We start from the raw sequence: 22046 nt of genomic DNA, 5'->3' as shown, positions 1-22046 counted from the left end.
TGTATCTGGAAATTCTTGTCTTTATTCATTTATTTTAATATAGAACTGCCCCTACTTTAAACATACTTGATATTCTGTATTTAAAGTAACATTAATAAAAATAGCACATACCACCATTTTCTATAATCTATATAGCTTAAAATGTTTAATGCATAAAAAATGTTTAGACTAATGCGTCTCATTAGATGGTAGACCTATTGATGAAAGTTTATTTTGCATCACAGCTCTATTAGACATCTAGGAAGAAGGAAGCAGAATTTTGAAACTGGCTATAGAGTTAGGATTCCTTCTCCTGATGAAAGATAAGTGAGAGAGGAGTACAGGAAAGGAGAACCTTGAGTAGGAAATACATTAGTAATGATTGGGAAGTATTGCAAAACATCCTGGAAACAACATTCAGCCTCCCAAAGAGCTGGCCATAATTTTGAGCTCTTAGAGTATTTAAGCTTAAAGATACTCATTTCATAGTCAAGGTGGCTGGGAGACCCTTTTCAAAACTCCTGTAATGACACTTATTAGGATAAAACTATTTTTACCTTGAAGTAATTTTTTTGTGGGATGGAATATTAACTTTTTCTTGCTGTTTTAAAACTTTCTATAATGTAACATTGTATTCATAACGGAATACTAAAACAAAATAAGAATTTCCAGCCCTTTTCATAAGGGAGCGTGATTCTGTAGTCAAGTTGTGACACTTTAAATGTACAGCCATTATTCCATCACAAACCCAAAACTGTGAGGTCATCACTGGGCTGAATATTATCCCAGTTTTATGAGAAGGAAAACTAAGCAAAAAGATAACTTTGTTACTTTTACAGGACCCGTTTTTATATGAAAAGGTATTTTAATTCAGTGGTCAGGAAAAGAGATTACAAAGGGGACTTGAAGAGCTGGAAATATTCTGAAGTAACTATAGTCCAGGATTGCTTGGCGTTTTTTCAGTGCTTAAGATTTAGATTAGTCAACATAGAAGAAGCCATCCATAATTGTGAGAGAAAAAAACACCAAAGGAACTACTTCTCTAACAGATTAAGAGAAATAATGTAGAACTGATGTGTGAGAATACTGTTTCCCCCAAAATAAGACCTAGCTCTAATGCGTCCATCAGCTCTAATGCGTCTTTTGGAGCAAAAATTAATATAAGACCCAGTCTTATTTTAATATAAGACTGGGTCTTATATAAGATGGGGTATAATTAATATATATAATATAATATATAATATATAATATAATATAATATAATATAATATAATATAATATAATATAATATAATATAATATAATATAATAATACCAGGTCTAATATAATATAAGACTGGATCTTACATTAATTTTTGCTCCAAAAGACGCATTAGAGCTGATGGTCCGGCGAGGTCTTATTTTCGGGGAAACATGGTAATAATATGCTTAATAGCAAAATTAAGATGTAAAATGGTGATCAATATTGACCATAAATACAACACTTTATAAAAGTAATCTTTCTTTTATGAACACTTTCATTGAAATTTTTTGGTTTATCATCTTAGATTATATCTTTCTAGAATATTATTCATTAACAGTATTTTGTGTAGTTTGCTGCATGAACATTTCAGATCTATTTAATTCTATTCCCATGAACATTTTTGAACTAATGATTTAATACATATTTTATAATCAAGGTATATTCAGAATATAATCTATAATCATAATATATTCAGAATCATTTTGGAGCCATATTCTGAAATAGATAAATAGAATAAAATACCTCCTTTTCTAAATAGCACGTAAGTAAAAATGGGGCTAATTAGATGCATATTATGAAAATTTCAGATTATATGCATTTGTTCATGCTGTTATTTAATGGAATATTCCATAGTTTGATTTCCATTGAGAATTAAAACACACACACACACACACACACACACATTTATTTGTATGACAGCCACAGTGGTATCAAAGAATAACATTAAAAATCAAAATTAAGGAAGACACAAATGAAACCTAATTTTCCCCCAAAAGATATAAATTTCAAGATACCAAAATTAGATTGAAAATATTTCTTAAAATTTTAAATGAATGCTTTAATTGGGAAAATGTTAAATCCATTTTTAAAAATTATCTGTGGTGTATATGTATATACCTTTATGTACATCTAATTCAAATAACTAGATTTTAAATACCCAGAGGAAGCAAAGCTTTGAAGATTTTGCAGATGACATAAGTTACTAATATTCGTATCTGGATATATCCCAGTTTATGGTACACCTGTGGATGTGCAAGCTGTCTTTATGAATGGAAATGTTTGCTATTAACTTTGCAAGTGATGTGACCCTTAAATACCCAATATGACCAGTGTTCAGTATAAACAGGATTTTGAGCACCAGCCACCCATCTTGTCTTAGGAAAGGTAGTTTCTGAGACCTGATCACTGTCTGCTGGGCACTCTGCTAGGCACTCTACCAAGATGAATGTCATTTGATCCTCACTTAATTGTATCAACACCATGAAATTGTTATCATCCCCATTTTACGGACGAGGAAAAAGAGATTTTGATTAAGGAGTTGACACAGGTCATAAAGCTGGTGCCACAGTCTAACTCCAAATGTGTTCTAACCACTGCACTAGACTGCCTCTCAGAGGCTAGAAAACTGTTTGACAAAGGAACTCACTGTTTTCATTTATGTTTTTCAAAGCCATCTTAACCATGATACATTTACAAAGCAGCTTTTCACACATATGCATGCATAATATCAAGCTCTAATTTCTGTGGACGCTGATACGGTTCTTTCTTACAGAAAGACCATGTAATATGTTATTGTTTTATAGACTAATGAAAATTAGTCTTTATCACCTAATCCTCTTTCCTCATTGAAAGAAGTCATTTCAAAATATATCAAACATTTGGAGGGTGACTTTTGGAGGGAGGCTGAAATAGAGTGGAGATTGTTACAGGCAGGGCAGGTGCTTAGGCAGCTGTATGTTCATTGCAATAAATTTGCACATTAATGTGCATGTAAGTAATTTTTCAGTCAGTAGATAGTACACGCACTATCTATCTAAGGGGTCTGTGGGGAAAAGGGAGGTGGAAGAGCTTTGTCCTCAGAAAGAATGGTTATTACTAGTGAAATTGTACCAAGATCTATTTAAAATGAAAGAGGATTTCTGTAAATTAAGCAGTACTTAGACATTATACTGTAGGGTTTTTTAAATTAGATAATCTAAGCATATAAAATTTGAAATTAGTTTGTACTTCTGTACATTCGATTCAGTCCTTACATATGATATAAACATCTCTTTGAAATCTAGATATAATTAATACAGCATAATCTGATGAAACTGCTTAATTTTAACATATTTGTGACCTTACATATATACAAAAATATTTTAATAGGTTAAGGAAATGGAAGGAATTCTAAAGAGAAGATATCCTAATTCTTTACCTGCTTTAATATTGGCTGCATCAGCAGCTGGTGGTGATACAGTGGATAGAAATACAGTGGAATTTATGGAAAGAAGGATAAAAAAACTCGAAGTTGAGCTGGAGGGCAAAGATGAAGAAGCAAAGAAAAGCCTCCGTACCATGGAACAACAGTTTCAGAAAATGAAAGTAAGTGCCAGGTAGCCATGGAGATGGAGCTCAGAGATGGACCATAGGGGCTGGGACTTCTTAGATCTCATTTTAAGAAATAGCTCTAACCAGCCTTTCCCACAAAACCTTTACCATGAGTATCAGATGCAAAGGGAACCTAGATTTAGCGTATCTTTTTGTCTTTCTTTAGTAACTTCTTATTTCAAACAGATTAATCAAGCACAGGATAATCTTTACATAAGCCCCTCTCAGTGACGTCAGAATTAGTGAAAATTAAGTAATGAAAAGGCAGAGTACAGCATCTCTGATATATATTCAGTATAAATTTTTTTTTTAATTACCATGGTTGAAAATATTTTCACTGAACTGTACATGTTCATAGGCCCATTATCACAGCTATCATAGGATATTGAAACTTGCCATGTTGCTCTCCTCACCAGGCTATGAACTCTTTGAAGTCAAGAACTGAGTTTCTTTATCTGTGAATCTGGCCCAGTGCCTGGCACTCAGTCGTAGCTAAATAAGTATTCATTTTTTGAATGAACAGACACTATTGGTGTCTCTTTCCACAGAGTAAAATAAACTAGGTTATTTCATTTATAATACTAAGTCTCCAGGATACAAATTCCAAGCTGACTTGCTCCCTGTGAGATCTCCAAATTGATGTTACAAAATTGAAAATGTGCTATTTCTTAAAGACTTCAGTACCCCAGTTGCTTTCCCTATTTATCCGCAAAGAGTGTATAGTTTGTCAGTTTGCATAGAGAAGGGTATACGATAATAGGTTTGATAGTGAGGCTTAAAAATAAGTTTTGGGGTGTACAAAAATGTGTAAATTAATGTTTATGAGCACCATGTTAATTATGAAATTATATAACGTATATTGAGAATATATAATGTTCTGCCCTTCAAAGGCTAGGACTTCAATATTCTGACACAGAGTTGGAGGCATCCGAATACTACATAATGAGTGCCTGAACGAAGGCATAGGTGGGACCTGGTAGAATGCAGGGCTGCGTTAACAGTGTTAGCTTTGTTAGCAGCTGTTTTGGCATTACATGGATTCTTTTCTTCAGATTCAGTACGAACAGAGACTAGAGGAGCAGGAGCAGCTACTTGCCTACAAATTGAAGGAAGCACCTCAGAACCAGCATGACAGGGTTAAAGCACTAGAGAAGGAACTCGACGACACTAAGGAAGCCCATCAAATCACTGTAAGAAAACTTGAAGCTGAAATTGACACTCTTAAACATCAGAATGCTGAACTGGAACTCAAGAAGAATGATAAAGATGATAAAGATTTCCAGTCTATCGAATTCCAGGTGGAACAGGCTCATACTAAAGCTAAACTGGTGAGACTCAATGAGGAGCTGGCTGCAAAGGGAAGAGAAATACAGGACCTTTTGAAAACTGTGGAGAGGCTTCAGAAAGAGAGAAGAACGATGCTATCTAATCAGAACTCGAAGGGTAGGGAGGAAGTGACTGCAAAAAGGGTGAAGAAAGATGCTTTGCATCCAGGTAAAGGAGATGCTGTCTCCTTCCCTGGAACCTTGGGTGGCAAGCTTTACCATCCACATACTTTTACTGATTCCCATGTTTCAGAAGTTTTACAAGAAAACTGCAGATTGAAAAACGAACTGGAAAGATTAATTGTGGAGAGGAATGAGCTGAAGATGAAATCTGAAGTAGCTATGAACCAATTTGAGAATTCCATCAAAAGGTAAAGTGTGAATCTGTAAATATGTGGGGACATAAAAAGAAAAAAGTTTAAAGGTTACAAGATGTTTTTCTTCTGTTTAATTAGTTTGACCCTGAACTGAAGTCATAACCAAATTTTAAGAAATTATATTATATTGCTGAGCATGGATCTGTTTTAGGGTTCTTTACTTGTTGGAAGCCCCGATTCTGATGAACCTCCATGTCAACCCAAGCCATGTCCTTGGTTTGACCAGTCTTGTTTTTCTGCACGTATCCAAATGGTGTTAATAAGCTGACCCAGTGGGCCTCCTTGCAAATTAGTTTCAATTGCCATAGACAGATTGCTGTCAGAAAACAGGTATTTTGAAAACTAGTTGACATTATAAGAAGGGGTCCTTTCTTCCAAAATACCTCTTCAAATTAACCTGTTAATCACATCCCTTCATACTTTGAACTTTTAAAGTCATCCTTTTCCTTCTCAGAATCTCCAAGTACTATCTACTGTCTCTTTTCCTCTGAGCCTTCTAACATGTTTTCTCACCTGATCAAACCAGTTCTGGTTCTCTTTCTCCGTCTTCCTGTACTTTTTCCACAATTAGTCTCTTCTTTTATTTCCATCTCACTTCCTCTTAATTATGGCTATCATCCTCACTATTCTTTTAAACCTGCTCTCAGTAATGACCTTTCTCAGTCCAGTGGAGTTTTCTCCATCCCCATTTTTCTTGACATCATTGATAATACTGCCTTCCTTAAGTGGTTTCCTCCCTAACGTCCATGTCTTGGCAGCTCTGACTAGTAAACTTTATTTCTGTTCCTTTTAACTGACTCCTGACTCTTCTTTCTCCCTTCTCAAAAATCGGACTTGCTGTGCCTAACTTGCCAAATTTCTTCACTGCCTTTTGCTCATTCACATTTTAAGTCCTACCACAGAATACTTCCTAGAGCTTCCCAGGAGATTTCTTGTTTCTACCTCCAACTCCTATATAATTTATGTACCAAGAAAGCACTAATCATAACACTGTCTTGTAGCTCCTTGAGAACTGATGTAAGATTATACTTCTTTTGCAACCTGCAAACAATTATAGGTTTGATTGTGAGGTTTAACATATCTTGGGGTGTATAAAAACATGTGTAAGTTAATGTTTGTGAGGCAACATATTAATTATGAAATGATATATATTGAGAATGTATAACGTTCTGCCTGTCAAAGGCTAGGACTTCAGTATATTTGACTAACTAAAGGAACACAGAGTTGGAGGCATCAGAATACTACATAATGAGTGCCTGAAGGAAGGAATAGGTAGGACCTGGTAGAGCTTCTACTAGAAGAATGAGTATAGGAAGCACCTGACAAATGCTTATTGATTGACTGGCAGCCTGTCTCATTGAGTCACCATGGGAACCATATTGCTTCCAAATTGAAACTTTGTTTCTTTAGTCCTGAATGTGATAGCAGTAAAGCTATTGGAAAGAATCACATTCACTCCTAAAAATAATTTGAAATTCAAATTTTTCCTATAAATTTTTCTGTACATAAATTTTTGATATTATTAATCTTTTTCTCTGCGTCTGAGAAGTGAGTAGTAACCTTTTCTAGTCCCAGGATTTAGGCTGTTTTTTTAATTATGGTTCAGTTAAATCATGGGTGCTTTATATCTTTATGCTTTTTTTTAGGACCCTAATCACACTATTTCCGTGAATATTCATAGTCAAATAAGCAGCTAACATATTTGTTTCTAGTTTGGGAATTGTTGTATTAATAAGTATTAACAGTGATTTACTAAATATCTGTTTTGATTAAAATTCTGTCATTTTAAAATATTCCAATAAGACAGGAAATACCTATAGCAAATGTATCAACTCTTTAGTCATAACTTTATCATTTACTAAACTGCCTTTGAATGTATAAATTTTGTCACAGAGACAAATGAATAGTCTGTCATGCCCCAAATTAATTAGGTTCAGTTACCCTGTGTCCTAAGAACTACTGGAAAGATCGTTTTATTCTCACAGCCTGCAGCTAGCCTGGAATCATAGGGACCAAAAACTGGAGAATGTTGCCTAGAGACAAAGTATTAGAGATTCTAAAGGAAACAACTTTGATTATCCAAATAAGAATCTGGGCAAGAAATCTGAGTTTATCTTAAAAGATAAAATGACAGGCCCTTTGCTTTAAATCCAAGTATTAATAGAACATTTAGAACCTTTGATTCCCTCAGGGAGTGCAGGCCCAGCCTAGAGGTCGAGTGGAAGGCCCTGCCTAGACTCAGGTTCAACTTGGCTGGGCTCAAACCCCAGCTCTGCAACTTACTGATCTGGGACCCTGATACATCACTGGTTCCTGAATTCACGTTTGCCCTTATAAAATGCAGCCAATAGTGAACTCATGGAGTGGTTATAAGAACTCACAGGCAATAATGTAAAAGCCCTAGCTCAGTGCGGTAGATAAATAATGGTCCTGTCCCTCGCTTCTTTAATCTTCAGGCTTCTTACACTATGTTTGTGCTAACTGTGAATTCAAAGTTGAAAAACCGCGTATATCTGGTTTTCTTTTGTTTGTTCTAAAGGATCAAGGAAGATACTGCAGCACACATCACATCTCTCAAAGAATCTCATCAGAGGGAAGTAGAGAAACTCCTTTGCCAAAACGCAGTAGAAAATTCTTCTTCCAAAGTAGCTGAACTAAATCGTAAAATAGCAACTCAAGAGGTAGATGGCCTTGAATGTGATTTTTTTTTTTTCAGTTACTGCTAACACAACATTTGGAAATATTTTAACTTCACTTTTTTGAAGTTGGTGATAGAAATGGTAAATTATTGTTGCCTTGATTTTGCTTTTATGAGAAGGTGCCATCATATGTTTAACTATTCTACTGTAAATTATACCTCTAAATAAGTGTTTGTACAGGTTTGTCACTACATTTCTCAAATAGATTTTCATCTAAATAGGTTGTAATGGATGGCTGAGGTATGTCTACTATGATTGGGACCTTAGTACTTGAACTTGAATGTTGAACTGTCTCCCTCCACCCCAAGTCCTAACTGCCAAGTAATTATCCTAGTCATTCTTCTTGTCTTCTTACCTCTTATTCATTAAACAAAGAATGATTCGGACCTATAGACAGTCAGGCACTGGGGATAAAATAATGACAGAGATAGAAATACACATCCCGAGCCATTATGAAGCATAATCTTTTAAGAATTATGACCGGGTATGCTGACAGCTCATCTGCATTTCCTTGTGTGTCTTTCTTGGAATATCTGTGAATATTTACTGTGTGACCCCTCTATGGTGATTGTAAGTTGAACAAACAGCATTGAAATAGAACTTGCAACTTACTTTCAAAAGGTATGTCCAAGAAAAAAGATAAAGCAAATATGGCAAAATGTTAGCAGTTGGTAATTCTAGTTGAAGAATATATGAATGTTCTTTTTGCTCTTCATCTTTTCTATAGGTTTTAATTTTACAAACAAGCTGAGGGGGAAAAACTTCAAGAAATAATTATCTCACCACCACTTCTCCAACCTATAATTATTTAATAGCATCTTAATTAAAAACAAATCCTTCAGTTGAGGTAGTTTGAATATGGACTGCATATTAGAAATTATAAACTTTCTTAGGTATAAAATGTTACTGTGGTTTTGTGAGAAAATGCCCTTATTGTTTGGGGTTACTTAAGTGTGAAATGTAATGAGGTCTGTAATTTAATCTCAGATAGCTCAGAAACAGAATTTTGACTATTTTTAATACTTCAATGAAAAAGATTTGTGCTTTTCAAAAGTAACCATTATACAGCCTTCCAGATAACCTCTCTAGATTGCTTCCCCAGTAGCAGTGGAGTGTCAGTGGGCAATGTAAACATTATATCAAGTGATTATATAGTAAGGCGCAGTCTAGGAGAGGTGGGAAAAGTGGTACCATTGTCATAGTGCCATAAATGTTATTTTTCCCAGAATTCTAAATGTCATATTGAAAATTATGAGTTAAATGGAAGTCAGTATAGTCTGATCATAAAAACAATAAAAGTAAAGTATTAGAGATAAAAGATGTGAATTTTTCCTGTTTTTGCAGTTCCTTCATGGAAATATTTATGTATTTCAGTGTCTTTGTCTAAAAATATGAGACTGACATTTCACAGATATTAGGCTTGTGTTAACTTGAGTCAATAGTCTTTAATAAAAACTATTCTACTTAATGACAAAATGTAAAAATATTGGCCACTTTCTTCAAAATGCTTTGCCTTTATAGAGGTTTATTTTAAAAGGTGATTTTTCAGGCTTTCAGAAGAAAAGTACTAAAGAAGCCAAGTAGTTACATAGTCATTAATTTGTAATATGTATGATACTTTATATTAAATGTTGAAAGAAACAAAACAGTGCATTTATTCAATAAGTTTAATTCATTTAATGAACTTAGTTCCTATGGGAATTTATGTTAGAACTTTGTGATTTTAAAATATTAGGATCCTTTTTATTTTTCAGTACAAACAAAAATGATTAGCTGGCTTTCTTATAGTTTTCAAATAATATTCAAGGAACAGATTTACTAACTCAGTACTTCTAACACAATTTCCTAGGTACTTATAAAACATTTCCAAAATCAAGTTAATGAACTGCAGAGTAAACAAGAGTCTCTTGTTGTTTCTCAAGTTCGAGAAGAAATCTTACAGAAAGAGGTAAGAAATAACGAAAACGTTGGGCTAAAATAAGCTTATCTTAGCCATTTCAATCATACTCATATTTCATCATAAATTTTTTAAGTGAAATGTACAAGTAGACATGAAAATATATCACATGTCAAGACAATATTAACTTATTTATGGAAAATCTGCTTTTCCCAGATGAAGCTCAGATATTAAATTATTTATATGTTTGTATTTGTTGTTGGTACTTTCTGGGCAGTGGGGAAATGGGATTGTTTGGTTCTTTTAATTTTTGTCAGTAAAATTGGATGGTTAAAGCTATTTCTACATTAAGTACTAAGACTTTTGGTTAAGAAATAGGTAAACCAATCATGACATTAATGCTGGATAACCAATAATAATATTTTATGAAATAGATCTTTCTGGAAACTCACCATTTTTATTACTCTTAGATCCTTTTGATTTGATCCAGGTACCAAAAGGATCTTAGAGTAATCCTTTCCACACCAGGTGTTTCAGTCCATACAAAGTCTTCCAAGCCCAAGTAATTTGACCAATTGGGGCATTGTTACCACAAGCAGTGTGCCTGGTATACAGACGTCCATCTTTATTGCGAGAACAGAGCTAGAAAGTTAACTGAATCAAACTCAGCCTCTCATGCAGAAGAAAGAATATTTACCCTTTACCCATATCCACTAACTTGCTGGTGTTTTTAAACTCTCTCAGCCTCAGGGTTTTTTTAAAGCTATTAAATGGAATATGCTCCACTTCCTAGCATTCTTCATTTATTTTTTTAAGTACTCAGTGAACAGGTGTTGGTCACTATTACAGGCTTTTGGGATGTAGTAATGAATAAAATACCTGAAGACCTTACACTCAAGGAGCTTGCTTTCTAGTAGGTGGAACAGAAAAACAATCAAATTATTCTTGTTAGTGTTACTCATTTCTATTCCTGTTGAGCATGTATTCAATATTCAGTATATTCTTTTGCATATTAACATTAATACATATTAACGTAGAAAAATTAGAAGGTATAAACTTACCTCTGATCCCACCACCTAGATGTTTACTATGCTATATATCCTTCCAGGTTTTTTCTATTTATACATATATAGAGATATAGAAATAGTGTGAGTGTGTGTGCTCATGCATGCACACATACAAAATACATGTTTATTTGTGCATGTGTGTATGCATATATGATTTTAAAGCATATTGAATGTATAAATCTTTCCATGTCCGTATTTTTTTTCATTTTTTCGTATTGAAATTTAATTGACATATAGCACTGTAAAAATTTAAGTGTACTGCATAGTGATTTGAGTTACATATACATGAAATGATTACTTCAGTAAATTTAGTTAGTATCCATTATCTCATAGATACCAAAAAAAACCCAGTAAAAGTAGTGCTATTTTCCTTGTCATGAGAACTGTTAGGATGTACTCGCTTAACAGCTTCACTTTTAACTATAGTTATCATATTGTACATTACTGATCTTATAACCAGAAGTTTGTATTTTTTGACCACCTTCATCCAGTTTCCCCTCCCTCCACCTCATCCCCAGTAACCACAGTCTGATCTCTATTTCTGAGTGGGGATGGGGGGTGTGCTGTTTGTTTTCTGTTTTTGGATTCTACATATAAGATCTTAAAGTATTTATCTCTGTCAGCTTTGTTTCACTTAGCATAATGTCCTCAAGGTCCATCTATGCTGTCACAAATGCCAGGGTTTTCTCCTTTTTTGTGGATGAATATTATTCCATTAGTCTGGTAGTGTCTTTTTCTGGCTGTTCTCAGGATAATGCTGGCCTTGTAAAAGCCAGGCTGTAGGATGGGAGCCCCATGGTGGCCTGGGTTCTTTGGTTAGGCTTACTAGTTACTCAGGACTGGATATTATACTCAGCAGTAGACAGGCCTATGAATTAGCTTCTCTGCCCTGGCAGGCCAGCAGGACAGGCCCCAGGGCCTGCTCAGCTTGTTGTTTGGGGACCCAAATCAGACAAGACTGTGCACTGAATCCTCTGGCCAGATGGGGCCATCTGTTTTACTGTGTACACAGGGAGACCCACAGGCTGTGCTCTCTGTTCAGTTGCCAGTGCTCTGGTTAGATTTCCTGGTCAGAGGGACTGAGAGCTGTTTTATTCAGCAGTGGGAGGAGCTGCGAATTAGTATACCTGCCTAGGCACAGTGGGAGAACCAGCTCCAGTGCTGCTAAAGCTTTTTGTGGTGTTGACTTAGCCAGTCAGTACACCAAGCTCCATGGCCAAACAGCCCACTGGCTTTGCTCTGTGGACCATCAGCTCTGCCTGCCAGACTGTCTGCTCTGTGGCTGGGCTACACAGGTTTCCGGGTGTTCTAGTCAGGCTTTCTGGTTAGGTGGGGCTGCGAGCTTCACCTAACGGTATGGCAGCCTAGACTCAGCTCTCCTGCCTGGGTGGGTACAGACCAGGCTCCCGGGCTGGCAAACCTCTTGATTTGAGGCTCTCCATCAAGCAGACTGGCACTCCACCGGGTTCCCTAGTCAGACCTGCTCTGCATATGAGCAGAACTGCTGGCTGGGATTCCTGCCTGGGCTGGGCAGGTAGGAACTGTATCTGCCAAGTCTGAGTGCTGGTTGTGACACGCCCCGTCCTGCTTCTTTGTCTCAATCAGATTCCCAGTGTCCAAGTCCCACACAGTCCCCTACGATTCCCATGGGGCCAGACTGGATTGGAGACTCCCAAGAAGTGACTCACCGTGCTGGGGTAGCTGGATGTCCACCCTGAGATCTCTTGTTCCACAGGAGGAACCGTAGGCTCAGTCAGGGAGTCCTTTAGGTGTGGTCCTGCGCCAGCCTGGGGGAGCGGCGGTGCCAACATGTAGCTATTCTCATACCTTCCTAATGCCATCTGTCTTGGTCACTGTGGTTGGGGGTGGAGGGTGCTTTAGCCTCACCTTGGCATTCTGCGATTTTCTCGTGGTTTCTTGTCCATGAAGAGTTGTTGGTGGTTGTTCTCAGGAGGAGGAGCAAAGTCAGGAACCACCTCTCGCTAGGTTGGTGACATCATTCTTTCTGTGTCAGTATATATCTTTATTAGCACTTTTGTTACACCATTTTATAATTAAGAAGTGAAAATAAATGATAACTTATTATTACTAAGTGTTTAGTATGTACAAGGCACTGTAATATGTGCTCTGTGTGGTTGTCATCATAACCCCAAGGGGTAGGTACTATTTTTCCCATTTTATAAATGAAAAAATTGATGCGGAGGAAAATTAAATACTTGCCTGAATTTACCAAGCCCCTATCATTGGACACTCAGGTTGTTACAATTTTTTTCTGTAGTATTCAAGAAATGGGAAGCATTATTGATCATGCATCTTTGCTTAGGTATCCAGTTGCCTTCCTAGGATAAATTCACTAAAATACAAGAATTTTTAAAAAAAATAGTTATTTAACTTTAATTATACTCTTAAAGGTGCTATTAAATAAATACAAATGAAGGGAAATTCTCTCTATTCTTTGTCTAGAACCAAATTTCTGAATTTATGTAATTTACAAATGAATGTTTAATCATTGAAAGGTGAATTCATTAATTAATTGATGAATAATTGTTAAACTCCTACTCTGTTGTGCTCAGCTCTAGGTGCTAGGAATAGTGAGTAGAACAAAGTAGACAAATCCCTGCCCTAATGGAGCTTACATTTTATTTGGGGAATCAGACAGTAAGTAAATATAATGATTGATAAATAAAATTAACTAAGACAACATCTAGAAAGTACTTAATAGTGCTTAGTACATGATAACGTCATGACTCACTACTGCTTGTACTTTAAGACTGATTCAAATACACATATCTCAGGTTAAGAATCCTGCGGCCCAGCTCTTTTTTAAGTTATGTGTCTCTCACTTATCACTGTTTCTTGGGCACCTCTCCATCGTAGCACGTAATACTGGAATTCTAATTCACTCAGCTCCTTCATTCCCTTGAACAAAACCGTCCCAGGCAGTGTACCAGAACCTGTGGATCAGAAGATAGTTATGCTGGTATGTTGTGAAACTCAAAATGATTTTTCAGTCATTAGGAAGTTGACAGAAGTTGAAGTGACATTTGACCATTACACGTATGACAATGCCTTTGGCAACTTCTGTAGTTCAGAACCATTTTTTTGTGTTTGTTTACAATGTTTAGTAATCATTGTTGTGATACAAGATTTTTATGTCTAGCACCCATCACCACAGCATTTTCTGTAAGGCTCTCCCTACCTTTCTACACATCATCCAATTAAAGTTTGCATATTTTTTTTTTTTTTTTTGTCAAGGATGGTCCACATTTAAAATATTTAAGCCTCTGACTTAAAAATACAGACAAATTATCTAATTTAGGAAGAGTGAGTGTATGTGTGTGTGTGTGTGTGTGTGTATACACATATATATTTAGTATTTTCAGTTATTATTAGGTACTGGGTGTTTCCATGTAAAACATTATTGAATTTGTTAATTTTATCCATTTTCATTTGCTTTTAAGTTAGTTTGCCTTTTGATGTTAACAGTTTGCAAATTATATGGTATAAGGAAGATACAATTAAGTGGTTCATCAAGCCCAATACAAAAATCCCTCACATCCCCTCCATTTAACTCCCTGGTGACATAAAAATATTACCATGTTCTCTGTGGGCCATGGTATGAAAAAGGAGGGACTGTACTAGATGCAACCTCAGTGAAGACAACGACTGTGTCTCTCACCTCTGCAACCTCAGGAGCTGTGTCAGCAGCAAGCACAGGAAGTGTTCATGACTTCACTGCATCTATTTTATATGCGTACATTTGTGTAATAAATTATAATGTGACAAGAGCCAGAAGATTACAAACAGAATTATAGGGAACTGACAAAATGTATTTTGAGTCCTAAAAATAATCACCCTATTAAACTATTAAATACTTTGTAGCAAAGCTGAATACACCAAAGAAAAGTACCCAGCTTAATTTTGAGGGCCATAAACCAGCCTGACGTATAAGGGAGGGAGGAGGTAATCCAATTATCTGAAATCCTTTGGAATGTGAGGTCAGTTCAGAACTAAGATGAGCCTTTACTTCCTGAACCTAGGGCATGAAAGCTATTAATTATTCTAAAAACTCAAGATATGCTTGTTAACAAGAGCCTTTTATATAGAGCCTCTTATCTAAAGAAGATGTGTTAAACGTTCTTCTTAAATGAATTAATTCCTTGTTATCATAGTTTCTCATACTTTATACCTCAATTTTAGATTACAAAACTCTTAGAAGAATTGAGAGAGGCCAAAGAAAACCATACACCAGAGATGAAACATTTCATGGGCTTAGAAAAGAAAATTAAACAGATGGAAATGAGACATAAACAAAGAGAGCAGGAACTTCAACAGGTAAGGTGGTACATCACATGTAGACATTTGTATTGTTCTTCACATTTTAAGTACCTCCAGATTGCTACAGTTTTGTCATCCCTAGTAAAACTTACTTCTTATAGTAAATATTCGTATGAAATAAATTTACATTGAAATGTGATCATTTAAATTATATGCCTAGCACTAGTACTAGTAATATGATTACTATATTTAATTTCAAACAGATAAATTAATAGAAATTTAAAATGGCAGAAGGGCATGATGTATTTTAGGCATTAGCCTTGGTGCTGATGTTTAACTGCTTGAAAATCGTATTAGTTGGCTTGGACTGGCACAACAAAATATCATAAACTTGGTGTTCTTAAAAACAGAAATTAATTTTCTCACAGTTCTGACGACTAGTATTCCAAGATCAAGGTTCCAGTTGATTCATTTTCTCGTGAGAGCTCTCTTCCTGGCTTATAGATGGCCTTTCGTGGGTATGTGCACTGTGGGGTAGGGGAGGGGAAGTAGAGCGACAGAGAGATCTCAGATGCCTCTTCTTGTAAGGACACTAATCTTACCATAATCTAATCATGTTTGGGGTTCCACCCTTGGTACCTCATTTACCTTAATTAGTTCCTTACTCCAAATACAGCCACACTACGATTAGGGCTTCAACATATGATGAGGGGCATATAAGCATTCAGTCTAAAACAATGTAAATTTATATATTCTTTGAAAACAAAAAATAATACATACAAGCAAAGCTTTATGGTAGACTTCAGTTCCACAAAGAAACCCTAGCTCAATTTAATCATACCAAGATTCTAGCTTTTTATCATTACAGGAACTACAAACTGAAATGGAGAACAAAGAGATTCATGAAATTTTTCTCATTTTTACTTATAGACCTTTATTTGTGGACTTCTCTTAAAAACACATTGTATATTGAGATACCATCATCCATAGAATTAAGACATCACAATGTATCACTATTTCACCAGAGCCTACCTTTATATGTCACTTTATAATGACTATTTTAGAAAATGCTTGTAAGTTGTTGATAAATATGCTTAATATTCACTTCCTTACTTGTTATAGGTGCATACTATATTATGCCTTATGACAAATAATTTGTGGTGTTGTTATAAATAAGTGTGATTAATAAAATGTGTGTGTATGTAAATCATGTATATATTATTTCAATTTGACTGTTTTATTTGCCAAAGCAAAAGTGTAGGACTTTTAGGGCATCCTTGATTTATAGAGAAGGTGATGGATTTCACTTTCATATACAGCATGGTAAAATGCTAAATTAGGATGTCATCAAGATGGTGACATAGGTCATTCCAGCTTCAGTTCCTTTCACAAGAAGACCAACTAGCAACCGTCCATAAACAAGACAATTGTAAAAAAAATCTCAGAACACAGAGGTGAGGCTAAAGTACCCATTTGGACCACAGAGACCAAGGACTACATTAAGAATGGTAACTTGCCCACCATTGTAGGTTGCTTAACCAGAGTCACACTCAGGTCTCACATCATGGGGATTTTAGGGTGAATGTGTAGGGCTCAACCACTGGAGATCAAATTGTGACAGAAAAAGGGTGGTGGGGCTTGCAGCAACCAGCTCTAAGATCTTGGAAAACTGAGTTTTTCCTTGAACAAGTGTGCAAGTAGAGACACCAATCAGGAGCTGTGTCCATCTGTAGAATCAAGCTATGAGGTCAGGGCGTCTCCCAAAAAGGAGACCCCCTATAGTGAGCCCTACCTGGCAAGGATGCTACCTGCTGACCTGTACAAAACCCCGAGCTTAGCTAAGAACTGTCAATGCCAAAGTAAAACTGAAGAGACCATTTACCAATGCACAGATACCAACACACACAAAAATCAAGGATCACGAAAAATCAGGTAGACATGACACCACCCACAGAAACTAATAAGGCTGTAGTAACTGACCCTAAAGAAATAGAGATCTGTGAACTCTCAGACAAAAAATTCAGAGTAATCCTCTTAAAGAAATTCAGTGAACTACAGAACACACAGAAAGGCAAACTAACAAAATAGGAAAAAAATGAATTAGCAAAACAAGAAGCTCAACAAAGAAATAGAAATCATCAAAACAAATTCTAGTTCCACATGGTCATGCCGAGCTAGTGCCCAGGTCTGGATTCGGGCCACAGCCTCAGCTGCGCCCGCCGCCTCCCGCAGCTTCTCGACCATGAACCCTTCGTGAAAATGTGTAAGATCTGAGTGTTCTGCACATCGAGGAAATGTGTTTCCTGAGGGAGTGAGTGGAGAGCAGGGGATGGGGGTGGGGTAAAAAAGCACCTGCTATTCGTAAAACTAAATAAGAAAATATCAAGGAAGAAAAAGCAGATAGTAAGAAGGCGGAGGAAAACATAAAGACAGATGAACCATCAAGTGAGGAAAGTGATGTAGAAATTGACAAAGGTGTGATTGAACCAGACATTGATGCCCCTCAAGAAATAGAGATGAAAATATAGAGATAACCGAGGAGATGATGGATCAGGCAAATGATAAAAAAGTGGCTGCCACTGATGCCCTAAATGATGGTGACCTACAGAAAGCCATTGACTTGTTCACAGATGCCATCAAGCTGAATCCTCGTTTGGCCATCCTGCATGCCAGGAGAGCTAGAGTCCTCATCAAATTACAGAAGCCAAATGCTCCTATCCGAGAGACTGTGACAGAGCTATTGAAATAAATCCTGATTCAGCGCAGCCGTACAGGTGGCGAGGGAAAGCACATAGACTTCTGGGTCATTGGGAGGAAGCAGCCCATGATTTTTCCCTTGCATGTAAATTGGATTATGATGAAGATGCCAGTGCAGTGCTGAAGTTCAACCAAGGGCCCAGAAAATTGCAGAACGTTGGAGAAAGTATGAGTGGAAACGTGAAGAGCAAGAGATCAAAGAAAGAATGGAAAGGGTTAAGAAGGCTCGGGAAGAACATGAGAGCGCCCAGAGGGAAGAAGAAGCCAGATGACAAACAGGAGCTCAGTATGGCTGTTTTCTAGGTGGCTTTCCTGGGGGAATGTCTGCTAATTTTGCTGGAGGAATACCTGGAATGGGAGGGGGCATGCCTGGAAGGGTAGGAATGCCTGGGTTCAATGAAATTCTTAGTGATCCAGAGGTACTTACAGCCATGCAGGATCCAGAAGTTATGGTGGTCTTCCAGGATGTGGCCCAGAACCCATCAAAATATCAGAGCAAACCAAAGGTCATGAATCTCATCAGTAAATTGTCAGCCAAATTTGGAGGTCAAGCATAATGGCCTTCTGACAAATAAAGCCCTTGCTGAAGGAAAAGCAACGTGGATCACCCAGTAGGTGTCACAGTAATACAAACCAGTGTACCTCTGACCCTCTCATGAAGAAAGCTGGGGTGCTTTGAAGAGAATTCTTACCCCTCTGCTCCAAATGCAGCTGTAACGTTTTACAGTGGTTTGCCACAGGGTATTTGTTCAGATAATGTTTTCCTACTAGGAATTACAAACTTTAAACACTTTTAAACCTTAAAAATATTTAAAAACAGAAGGGCATGCAAAACCCTACATTTTTCTTTACTAAAAAAAAAAAAAAAAATCCACACCTGAAGAATACAAGGACAGAACTGAAGAATTCAATAGAGAGGTTCAACAGGAGGCTTGACCTAGCAGGAGAATGAATCAGTGAGCTAGAAAATAGGTCATTTGAAATTATCTAGCCAGAAGAGAAAAAAGAATGAAAAAGAAGAAATTCTACCGAACTACGGGACAGCATCAGAAGAAACATTATCTCCATTATGGAAATCCCAGAAGAAAAAGAAAAATGGAAAGTATATTTAAAGCAATGGCTGAAACTTTCAAAACCTGGGGAAAGATATGGACATCCAGATTCGTGAGACCCAAAGGACCCCAAATAGATAGAACCCAAAAAGGGCTACACCAAGACACACTGTAATTAAATCATCAAAAGTCAAGACAGGTTCCATTTCAAGGGTGCAACATAGGAAATTTCTGAAATCACCTCCTCCCATGGGCACACCATATCAAATCGACAGCCACATATGGAACAATTTCCTCGGGGGGAAATAAAACTAGCTGAACAACTCCTACATATCAGGTAAACAAGGAAAAACCCTCATCAAAGTGGGTAAGAGAGGCTGAGAAATAATCTTACCATAATTCCCCACCTCTAGTGCACTGGACCCACAATCAATAGGGAGCTCAAATCCCCGAGCTTTTCCCTGAGCAGAATTTAAATCCCACATTGGGTACTTTAACTTTTAAGACCTGCAGCTGAGAGATTAGCACCCCCAAAACATCTAGCTTTGAAAAGCAATGGGGCTGGTATCCACAAGACCCTCAAGGCTACAGTGAACTGAGAAACAGTTCTTAAAAGGCTAGTTTATACACCTACCCCAGGGTTCAGTGCAGAGGCCAGTGACTAGAAAGTGCCTACATTTTCTGTGAAAGAGGTTTATTTGCTTATCTTAAAGCATTTGCCTGACGGGCAGGCATTTAATATAACACACATCTAGGGGCCTACTGAAAATTTCTCTGGGGATGGAGGCTAGCAGGAGCCATCTTTGCACTCTCCCTCTTACCTTCACTACAGCTTGCCAGTATCTCTCAGAAAGGAGCTTGTACCCTCATTTGGCACCTCAATTTTTGTGTCTGACACCCAAGAGACACCTCTATGTCACTTGGCTTTGGTGGCCAGTGGGGCTTACATTTGAGGTCCCACAGGACAATATATATTTGCATCCTTTAAAATCTGCTACCTGAGGGTCTGGCTTCCAATAAACCTAAATCTAGGTTCTGACTGAGATCCTCCCCTTTGAGACTCAGACAGGTCTTGCTTGACAAACCCCCAGAGCCACTAAAAATAAAATAGGCTGCTCAGACTATTACAAAGTTTAAGATAGAACCAAGAACTAGAGAAGATAGGACAGGGTTCATCTACTACACAACACTTTCTTTCAAGACTGGGAGAGGTGGCTGTTTTATCTAATGCATAGAAATTAACACAGAGAGTCAAGAAAAATGAAGAAACAATGAAATATATTTCAAAAGAAAAAACAAGATGAAACCTCAGGAAAAGATCTTCATAAAATAGTGTCTTAAGGGGCTTACATATGGACTTGCTGGCTCACAAACTCACTCACTCTGGTCTCCAGCACAGACAGAGCAGTTCAAAAAATGTTGGACATACAGCCAGGAACTGAATTGACTAGCTTCAGGGCAAGGACTGCAGGGGGAGGGGCTAGGGAAGCTCTAGCTGGAGACAGAAGTTCTGGCAAACACTATTGCTCCTTCGTTGAGCCCTCATCGCACCCAGCTGGCAGGCTTAAGTGGGCACCAAATTTAACTCTCCGTCAACCTGGCTAACACTGTTCACCCACCCTAGTGATTCCCTGAGGCCCCACCCCACCCAACTGTTGCACCCAGCCTGAGACACTTCCAGCAGCTTTTCCACCCAAGCAACGTGCATCAGCTCATGCTTGAAGTCTTTTCTAAAATCTCTCAAAGGTCCACAAATCCTAAACAAGCAGCAGCTGGCTGCAGCATACCCTATACCTCTTGCTGAGCAGTCCCAAGCCCAGCACAAGCATCAACCAGCCTCAGCTTGCATTCTAACTCCCGTCAGGGGATCCCAAGCCTGGCATAAGCTGTGGCCAGTGTTGGCTTGGAACACACCTTCAACTAAGCAGTCACAAGCCCAGCACAATTGGTGGCTGGCCTCAGCTCACATCGTGGTGCCCACTAAAGGGTTCCAAGTCTGGCACTAGGGGCAACTGGCTTTGATTCACAGCATAGCTTCTCCCAAGCACCTCTAAGACCAAAGCAGCACAGATCACTTTGTAGGTCCTACCAGGTGGCCTCAAGCCGGGCACAAATGGCAGCTGACCTTGGCCTACACCACAGTCTCTCCTAAGAGGCTCCAGAATGAACTGAAGACATACCGTGTTTCCCCGAAAATAAGACCTAGCTGGAGCATCAGCTCTAATGCATTTTTTGGAGCAAAAATTAATATAAGACCCAGTATTATATATATTACAATTATATTACATATTATTATATATTACATATTATATATTATATATTATAAATATATATTATATATAAGGTGTTGTATATAATATATATTATATTAATTATGTTATTATATTATACCTGGTCTTATATTACAGTGATACCTCGGTTTTCAAACATGATCCATTCCAGAAGACAGTTCAAGTTCTGAAACGTTAAAAAACCAAGGCATGGTTTCCCCATAAAGTAATGCAAAATGGATTAATCCGTTCCAGACCTTTAAAACCAACCCCTAAAACTGCAAATGTAGCATGAATTTTACTATCTAATGATACCATACATCCATAAAATTTACGGTGCTCGTAAACCGAAATGTTCATCAACGGAAACATTCAAAAACCGAGGTACCACTGTATATTACAATAAGACCAGGTCCTATATTAATTTTTGCTCCAAAAGATACATTTGGGCTGATGGTCCAGTTAGGTCTTATTTTCAGGAAACACGGTAGATGTACCCAACACATAGAAACAAACACAGGGAGTCAGCCATAATGAGATAAAGAAACATGTCCCAAAAGAAAGAACAGGACAAAGCTCCAAAAAAAGAACTAAATGAAATGGAGACAAGCAATCTACTGGATACAGAGTTCAAAACACTGGTTAATATTGATGCTCAATGAACTTAAGGGAAGAATAGATTAACTCAGTGAGAACCTCAACAGAGTAATACAACCATAAAAAAGAACCAGTC

General features: G+C 37.3%; 1 protein-coding gene and 1 pseudogene across 6 annotated transcripts in view; both read left to right on the top strand.

Moving 5' to 3' along the window:
* Nucleotides 1-22046, top strand: part of CEP162 (centrosomal protein 162) — a 73386-nt gene that overhangs the window by 47879 nt on the left and 3461 nt on the right. For 3 of the 6 annotated variants that reach the window (XM_019729510.2, XM_019729512.2, XM_074333261.1), the window contains 5 exons: nt 3370-3585; nt 4644-5287; nt 7833-7974; nt 9842-9940; nt 15157-15291. In XM_019729510.2, the coding sequence (XP_019585069.2) occupies nt 3370-3585; nt 4644-5287; nt 7833-7974; nt 9842-9940; nt 15157-15291 (1236 nt within the window). Of the gene's footprint in view, nt 1-3369; nt 3586-4643; nt 5288-7832; nt 7975-9841; nt 9941-15156; nt 15292-16102; nt 17487-22046 lie in introns of those variants that run through there. The other 3 variants (XM_019729511.2, XM_074333260.1, XR_012496660.1) reach the window with 3 other exon arrangements.
* Nucleotides 17173-21296, top strand: LOC109446347 (hsc70-interacting protein; annotated as a pseudogene).

Source organism: Rhinolophus sinicus, linkage group LG05 (assembly GCF_036562045.2).
Source record: "Rhinolophus sinicus isolate RSC01 linkage group LG05, ASM3656204v1, whole genome shotgun sequence".
NCBI lineage: Eukaryota > Metazoa > Chordata > Mammalia > Chiroptera > Rhinolophidae > Rhinolophus > Rhinolophus sinicus.
This window is presented reverse-complemented; position numbering and strand designations above follow the sequence as displayed.